The 9,351-nt window shown below is 50.0% G+C and overlaps 1 gene segment (V, D, J or C); it reads left to right on the forward strand.

The window, feature by feature from the left end:
- Window positions 1-1,945: 1,945 nt before the first annotated feature.
- LOC132502457 (immunoglobulin lambda variable 3-19-like) lies at window positions 1,946-6,353 on the forward strand. The segment is given in 3 exon segments: window positions 1,946-1,991; window positions 2,137-2,466; window positions 6,280-6,353. Coding segments are annotated over 3 exon segments (450 nt in total).
- Window positions 6,354-9,351: the final 2,998 nt, after the last annotated feature.

Here is a 9,351-nt window from a genome sequence, read left to right on the forward strand (position 1 = left end):
GGCCTCCTGCAGTTCCCTCTAGTGGAGAGTGTCCTGCTCCCCTTACACTGTAGGAAAGGGAACCAGGAGGATGGCACTGAGTAAGCCCATCGCCATGCAGGTCCCACCACATCCACACGCCCCAGGGCCTGTGTTGCTAAGAAGTGAAGACAGCAGGAGCCTGTGACGGACACACAGAGGGACACACGGCAGGATGTGAGGACAAGGATGGAAAAGGGAAGACGATGAGACCATACCCTGCTGTGCTTAGATGGCGACCCACCAGGGAGGGGTCTGCCCCTATGGACTCGATCAGAGAGAGATGGACACCCATTCGAGGGCATCTCTCTGGTCAAGGTCATAATAGGGTCAGGGTCTGGGTGAGAACACTGTCATCCTGTCTGTGAAAGGGACTGATGAGCAGGATGGAGGACGGTATCTCCTCCCAGGTTGGTCCGCACCTGTGGACATAGGATTAGTGACCTTATAAGAAGAGACCAGAAACACACCCCCAACCCCGAGTGAGCCACTGAGACAGACCATCTAAGGACAGAGCCAGAAAGTGCCTTCAGGGAGCCGGGGGAGAGCTTGCACTGAAAACAATGTTAGGGCATCTCGATCACGGAGTTCTGACCTCCAGAAGCATGGAAAGTAAATTTGTGGTGTTTAAGCAACATGTGGGTGGTATTTTTCCATGGCTGCCTGAGCTGACTAAGACAGGAGCTGGGAACACTTGCGTGTAGGTGTTTATGGGAGCATTCGTCTTCTTTCTCTGAAATAAAATCCCAAGGGTACAATTCCTAGATTGTTCAGTAATTGCATGTTTAGTTTCATAGTAGCTGCAAAGCTGTTTTCTAGGGTGGCTGTACCACCTTATATTCCTACCAGCAACACCTGAGCGACTGGTCCCTCTGCTGCGCAGCCAGCATTGGTTTTGCCACTGTTTTTTACTTTAGCCCATCGGCTCCATTCTGACTGGTGTGTAGTGGCAACTCTTTAGGGTGTGACTGACATTCCCCTAACGACTCACGGGGACCATCTTCCCGTGTGCTCATCGGACATCTGTACACTCCCGAAAAAATGTCTGTTCACATCATTTCCCAAATTCCACTTGCATTTTAGTTGTTTTGTTTATTGATTAGTTTTGACACATTTTTAAATGTATATACAAGTGTTTTGATGAATATGTGAGTGGAAAGTATTTTCTCCCACTTTCCTGGATTTTTCAACTCCATAAAAAGGACTTTTATAGAACAAATGCTTTTCATGTGAATACATTTCAATTTATCTTCTTCCTTTTACAAATCATGCATGTATTGTGAAGTCCAAGAATTCTTGCCTTTGTCTAGATAAGGAAGCCATTTTTCCTTTTTTTTTTAAATATAAAATGAAAAAGGATATATATGTTGATTTGAATCACTTTGCTGTGCACATGAAACTAAAACAACATTGTAAATCAACTATACTTCGAAAAATAAAAATAAAAAAACTTTAAAGAAATATAATAAAAACTCTGCCAGAGGTACATGACCAGTGTCCCTGTATCTGCTGCTGGAATTCTGGGCTCTCGCAGCAGCATGACCGAGGTCCCCACAGTGCCAGCTTCCAGCACTGTCCAGCCCACCACAAGATAACCTCATCCCCAGAGAGGATGCCTGTGTGTCTCCAAGGCCCAGGGGGGAGCCCAGGAGGAGACTGGGAGGTGTGTGCACATGCTGGGGCAGGGGCAGCCTTTCTCTCTAAGCACCAGAAAGATTTCTGGGGACCGGGGCTCAGGCCTGGAACTCAGGTCCCTGTTTAACTCCTCCTTGGATCCCAGCTGTTCTCTGCTCAGCAGGGAGCCAGTCACAAGGCCAAAGGTGGCAGGAAGGAGATTTGCATGAAGACACCCCTTCTGAGGATATGAGAGGCCCAGAGGCCCCACCCCAGCTGTGAGCTCAGAGGCAGAGCTCGGGGCATCTCCACCATGGCCTGGACACCTCTCCTGCTCCCCCTCCTCACTCTCTGCACAGGTGCTGCCCCCAGGATCAGCCCGAAAAGTGACCAGAGCTCAGCCTGGTCCAGACTTCAGCTCAGCACAGGAGCTGCTACAGGGGGCATGAGGCTGCAGGGATGAGACCCTCTTCCTCACCCTCACTCTCCTCTCCTCTCTTGCAGGTTCTGTGGCCTCTTCTCAGCTGACTCAGCCACCTGCGGCATCCGTGTCCTTAGGACAGACGGCCAGGATCACTTGCCAGGGTGACAGTTCAGGAAGCTATTATGCTAGCTGGTACCAGCAGAAGTCAGGCCAGGCCCCTGTGCTGGTCATTTATAGGAATAGCAACCGGGCCTCAGGGATCCCTGACCGATTCTCTGGCTCCAAATCAGGGAACACAGCCACCCTGACCATCAGCAGAGCCCAGGCCGAGGACGAGGCTGACTATTACTGTGGTACTGGTACTGGTTACAGCAGTGGTGATCTTCACAGTGACACAGGCAGACGGGGAAGTGAGACACAAACCCCCTCACCGTCTGGCTCACACTGTCCTCCAGTCCCAGGAGGACTATGAACAAAACAGTGACAAGTCTGGCCTGGTTCCTCAAGATCTGAGCCCCCCAGGCTGCCCCTCCTCCCAGCTCTCCAGGCGGGCTCTGCACAGGGGGGTCAGGAGTGATTATGGACGGCCTGGACCAGGCTGTCTCAGTGTCTGGGCTGTGGTGTTGACTTGAGGAAATAAGGCCTGAATGAAGGACAGACAGAGAGGGCAGAGACCAGTGCTAGTGGACCCTGGATGTCCACATGGTGCTGACTGGCCACTCATGAGCCCAAATGTCTTGGATGGATGCCTAGAACCATCCAGCTCGTCAGAGCTCTGGAACCTCCAGGATCCCGTGACACGCTGGAACCCCGGACAAGGCAAAGCAGCACAGTGGAGAGAGTGGGGTCACCACGTCCCTCCTCCGGGTTCACCCACCTCACACACATGCTGGAGCCCCTGGCAGCACCCAGCTGTGCCCTCCCTGGTGAGTGCTGTCGTAGAGACAGTTCCCCCACGGTCGTGTCCCCTGGTTCCATCTAAAAATGTGTAAAAGCAATTACAGAAAGGATTTAACTGTGACCAAGTACCTTTGTTGAAACTAAAAAAAAATAAGAAAGAAAGAACATAGGGAGAAACAAAATAGCCCATGTCCAGCAAGGGAAGATTCACAATACCTGAATATGAAAAATTTCCTGTAAGGAATCAGAAAAATAAGAGTCAGAATAAGTAGAAAATTCAGTTAATCAAAACTTGCCCTGAATGGCCCAGAAGATGTATTTCATAGTCAAGGACAGAAAAGCAACTTTTATAGTTATAGTCCATTTGTTCTTGAGGTTGAGGAAAGATGGAACATGTTAAATGGAGACATAGAGTGTAAAAACCTGAACCAGATTGGATTCCTCCAAATGAAAACTACAACATCTGAGATTAAAATAACCTGGATGAGACAGAGAGCACATAGATGCAGCTGAGGGTCACTGAACTTAATGAAATAGCAGTAGAAACTATTCAAAATCAAACACAGATCCCCCCCCCCAAAAATGATGAGAGATGTCATCCCCTGTCCAAAACCCACCCATGTGGCCTGAGAAAAAGTCTCCTCTTAACAAATTTTGCCCATCATTCCATGGTCTAGATTATGACACAAGCTCAGTTTGATGAGTTTAGGACAGTTAAACTCCTGACCCAAGTGGCCTTAGAAAGACTAAGGAAGCCAGCAGAAGAGGGTGAGGGTGTCCATGGTGACCTGGAACAGAGCTCCTGAGACCTGGTGGGCACACTGAATGGGTTGAGGGGCCCCTCAATCCAGTATGAACTCACCTTAAGTAATTACATCTGAATGGACCCTATTTCCAAATAAGGTCCCACTTTTGAGCACTGGTGGTTAGGACTTCAACTGGCAATTGTTAGAGGTCCTACAATATGTTTGTGTAGTTTGGTGTGGTCAGAAAATTTTGTCAGTGGCAAATCCCAAGCCCAAGACTTTTCCCTTCCATCCCATTCGTACATCCACTATTCCACTGTCTCTGCTTTCTATTAAGTGTTTGGATAAGGATTAAGGATATTCATAGATGGAAGAGGAGTAAATATTCATGTGTGCTTAATACATATCAAGACCCATCTGTGTTCTTACTACTTATTAACTTGTTTAATCACAACTAATCAATGAACAAGCATCCCCATTATATCCCATCTTACAGATGCAGAAGCTGAGGCATGAAGGGCAGAGCAACTTGTTTCAAGTCAGAACTGGAACGGGGCAGACCCGGCAGCAAAGAGGTCCCTCCTCCCGAGTTCCTGGACTTCCCCACCTTCCTGTGGCCTCTCACGGTGCTTCCCAAGCTAAGACATGGCCTTTCCTGAATGTGCTAGCAAGTTCTCCCTCCTATTTCAGACACAAGTGACTGACATTGTGACTTTGCACTGCTGCCCTATCCATTACATACACTATTTGAACCACATATGTAATTTTCAATTATCCAGTAAACACTTTCTAAAAATTAGGAGAAACCCATGCCGTTAGTCTCCATAATAGGTTTTGCTGAACTAAATTACTTGAAAATATCATTTCAATATGAATTAAATATAAAAATATTGATACATTCTACACTACACTATCTTAAATCTTTGAAATGTGCTGGGTATTTCAGATCTACAGCACATCTCACTGCGACCACCCACATTGCATGTTCAGCAGCCTCATTGGCTTGTGGCCACCATGTTGGACAGAGCAGGTGAGATGGATGAGGTTTCCTTTGGGTAACTGTGCCTGTAGTACATACTCACCACACCAAGAGGTGATGAAGGGTCCCAAGCCCAGAGTCTTTGCTGGAGAGGAACTGCTAATCCATTTTCCACCCAGACCAGGATATTGAGGGTACCTCAAAATGGGGAGATTAAATACATGTATCCGTGTGACTTCTTTCTCAAACGCAAGATAGTAAATACAACTACAATTTTAAAGGTGGTTCTGAATCGTTAAACATATTTTTATTACAGTCTGTGAAATGAATGACAATAGTCTGTACATTTTTCAGTAAATAGTGTCACATCATCCCTTTCAGTAGGGAGATCATTTCCATAAACCCCACAAGTCATAAAGTTATATTTTGTGAATAGATCTAGATGGAAAGGTGGACCTTAAGGAATATTTTATTGACATTGGATACGGATCACCTGAATACAGAAGAGAGGGTGGTGACTGTAGGGGCTGTGGAAGCCTGGAGTAAGGATGGAGGAAACTTTGGGGGTTTTGAGGGTGCAGGGTAGGGAGCGGGCTGAAAGGTCAGGCTCTGAAGTCAGTCCCTTGGATGGAATCTTGACCCATGCAGCCCTGCCTGGGAGAATCTGGGAAAATCATTTACCTTCCCTGTAAGGGCTCCTCCTCATGAGACTGGGGAGAGGTTGTGCCTTCAGCAGAGGGCGCTGTGGGATTATTATGATGCCAGGTGAGGTGCTGCAGGCAACTCACCAAGGGTCTGGCATATACTGGGGGCTGCAAAGTGGTCATTTTAGTAAAGTAGCTACATGTGTAGGAAGACATCAATCCTGGGGGCACCAGGTGGCACTGTGGGTCCTGGCTGGGACCCTCATAGGTCCAAGTCCCCTGGGGAGGGCTCAAGTGCAAAGGGCATGACTGACGCTTCCTTGAAGACACTTCTCTTGAGGAGAGTAAATCTGTCTCTGAAACCCACACGTGGCCCTTCTTCTGACCCCAGGGAGTCCCCAGCGTGAGGCCCCTGGGCTCAGGGCTCAGCCAGGAGCTGAGACACAGGATGGGGAGGGAGGAGTAGATTTGCCTTCACTGCTCCTCCCTTTTTGAGCTGCAAGGGGAGGGTAAGACAGAGACCTGGAGAGGCCAGTCCAGCTGGGCAGCCTCAGTGCAGAGCTCGCAGAAGGACCTCCCACCATGACCTGGGTGCCCTTCTATCTCCTGCCCCTCCTGGTTCAACACAGGTCAGAGTGGCCCAGGGACTCGAGGCCTCCCAGCCCCTCCCTCCAGCACAGTCCTGAGGGTCACCTGCCCAGTGTCATTGCCTTCAGCCAATATTTGCATTTCTGTCTGCAGGTCTCTGTGCTCTGCCTGTGCTGACACACACCCCGTCTGCATCTTCTTCCCTGGGAGGCTTGGCCAAGCTCACTTGCACACTCAGCAGTGACCACAGCACATACTACATTGAGTAGTACCAACAGAGAGTAGGGCAGGCCCCTAGGCATCTGATGAAGCTGACCAGTGGCGGAAGCGTCACCAAGGGGGATGGGATCCCCAACCGCTTCTCAGGCTCCAGCTCTGGGGCTGACCGCTACCTGACCATCGCCAACATCCAGTCTGAGTACGAGTGGTGTCAACTATAAAACTGATGGCCAATATGGATATCACAGTGACCCAGACAAAGGGGAAGTGAGGCCAAAACCTCCCTCCCATGCCCTCCGTGCCATGGCACCAGGGTGAGCTGCTCCCTGTCTGTCCCCGGAGTCCTGACTTTGAGTCTTCCCCTTGCAAAACCCTCACCCCCAACCACTCCCTGAGTCACCCCCAGGGAAACGCAGACACACGTTAAAATTTAAGTGGTTTTGACGAGGTGGGATTCTGGTTCCTCCTCACAGGCCTGTGTGGGCAATGCTGGGAGAGACCAGCCCAGCCCAGGGCGGAACAGGACACTGAGAAAGGGCTGAGCTGAGATGACCCTGTCCCCAGTAGCCCCCAGGCCCTGTGCTCCAAGTCTCTCAGGGAAGCAACATGGATCATGGCGTCAAGAGGCCACATGCAGGTCATGGTACTAAGTGTCCTGACATTGGTGCCCCGGGTGCAGAGCAGGACCCTGGCCAGGACTGAGGCCTCAGCCGTAAGCACTGGGCCTCTGGGGAGGGAGGATGGGAACCTTGACCCCATGGTGGGTGCAGAGCTGGGTCCTTAGGGAGTCAGGCGGCGGTGAGGGTGTCTGTGGTAGTACAGACTTGGAGCTTGGCCAAACTTCTCCTGCTGGGAAAGGGTCTCAGCTTTGGTGCCAAGAATGGCTCCCAATTCACCCACAGGACTTTCTAGGGACCGGCCAGCACCACGTTCCCTGGGACAGCAGCAGGGTTGGGAATGGGGATGCTGAGCTGGAGAATATGGTCCCCTTAGTGCAGTCGGACCCCCAGTGACTAAGGCCTGAGAGGCAAAGTCCAGGATCTGTCCGTGGCCTGGAGGACTCCATGGGGGCAGGAGGGGAGGAGGGGGCTGGTCTTCGTGGGAGGGATGACAGGGGGCCGGGGGCAGTACTGGACAGGATATCAGGGCTCCGTCCTGCAGTGACCTCTGTCCCCGGCTCTGCCGGGACTCATAGGGTACACAGGGCCCTCTCCTGTCACCCCACCACGGAAAGGGTTGTTCTCTCCAAGGGTTTGCTGTGATTTTGTCCCAAACAAGGACTCCTGCAGGTCCCTCTAGGGGAGAGTGTCCTTCTCCCCTTACACTGTAGGAAAGGGAGCCTGGAGGATGGCAGTGAGTAAACCCACCCCCATGTGGTTCGACCACATCCACACGCCTCGGGGCATGTGCTGCTGCGAAATGAATACAGCAGGAGACTGTGATGGCCACACAGAGGGACACCCGGCATGATTTGAGGACAAGGATGGAAAAGGGAAGACGATGAGAGCATACACTGCTGTGCTTAGATGGCGACCCACCAGGGAGGGGTCTGCCCATATGGACATGATCAGAGAGAGATGGACACCCATTCGAGGGCATCTCTCTGGTCAAGGTCATAATAGGGTCAGGGTCGGGGTGAGAACGCTGTCAGCCTGTCTGTGAAAGGGACTGATGAGCAGGGTGGAGGACGGTATCTCCTCCCAGGTTGGTCCGCACCTGTGGACATAGGATTAATGACCTTATAAGAAGAGACCAGAAACACACCCCCAACCCCGAGTGAGCCACTGAGACAGACCATCTAAGGACAGAGCCAGAAAGTGCCTTCAGGGAGCCGGGAGACAGCTTGCACTGAAAACAATATTAGGGCATCTCGATCACGGACTTCTGACCTCCAGAAGCATGGAAAGTAAATTTGTGGTGTTTAAGCAACATGTGGGTGGTATTTTTCCATGGCTGCCTGAGCTGACTAAGACAGGAGGTGGGAACACTTGCGTGTAGGTGTTTATGGGAGCATTCGTCTTCTTTCTCTGAAATAAAATCCCAAGGGTACAATTCCTAGATTGTTCAGTAATTGCATGTTTAGTTTCATAGTAGCTGCAAAGCTGTTTTCTAGGGTGGCTGTACCACCTTATATTCCTACCAGCAACACCTGAGCCACCGGTCCCTCTGCTGCGCAGCCAGCATTGGTTTTGCCACTGTTTTTTACTTTAGCCCATCGGCTCCATTCTGACTGCTGTGTACTGGCAACTCTTTAGGGTGTGACTGACATTCCCCTAACGACTCACGGGGACCATCTTCCCGTGTGCTCATCGGACATCTGTACATTCCCGAAAAAAATGTCTGTTCACATCATTTCCCAAATTCCACTTGCATTTTAGTTGTTTTGTTTATTGATTAGTTTCGACACATTTTTTAATGTATATACAAGTTTTTTGATGAATATGTGAGTGGAAAGTACTTTGTCCCACTTTCCAGGATTTTTCAACTCCATAAAAAGGACTTTTATAGAACAAATGCTTTTCATTTCAATACATTTCAATTTATCTTCTTCCTTTTACAAATCATGCATGTATTGTCAATTCCAAGGATTTTTGCCTAGGTCTAGATAAGGAAGACATTTTTCCTTTTTTTTTCAAATATAAAATGAAAAAGAATATATATGTTGATTTGAATCACTTTGCTGTGCACCTGAAACTAAAACAACATTGTAAATCAACTATACTTCGAAAAATAAAAATAAAATCTTTAAAGAAATATAATAAAAACTTTGCCAGAGGTACGTGACCAGTGTCCCTGTATCTGCTGCTGGAATTCTGGGCTCTCGCAGCAGCATGACCGTGGTCCCCACAGTGCCAGCTTCCAGCACTGTCCAGCACACCACACGACAACCTCATCCGCAGAGAGGATGCCTGTGTGTCCCCAAGGCCCAGGGAGGAGCCCAGGAGCAGACTGAGAGGTGTGTGCACATGCTGGGGCAAGGGCAGCCTTTCTCACTCAGCACCAGGAAGTGTCTGGGGACCTGGGCTCAGGCCTGGAACTCAGGTCCCAGTTGAACTCCTCCTTGGATCCCAGCTATTATCTGCTCAGCAGGGAGCCGGTCACAAGGCCAAAGGTGGGAGGAAGGAGATTTGCATGAGGCCAGCCTTTCTGAGGATAAGAGAGGCCCAGAGGCCCCACCCCAGCTGTGAGCTCAGAGGCAGAGCTCGAGGCGCCTCCACC

The sequence above is a fragment of the Mesoplodon densirostris genome, chromosome 15, assembly GCF_025265405.1.
Source record: "Mesoplodon densirostris isolate mMesDen1 chromosome 15, mMesDen1 primary haplotype, whole genome shotgun sequence".
Classification (NCBI taxonomy): domain Eukaryota; kingdom Metazoa; phylum Chordata; class Mammalia; order Artiodactyla; family Ziphiidae; genus Mesoplodon; species Mesoplodon densirostris.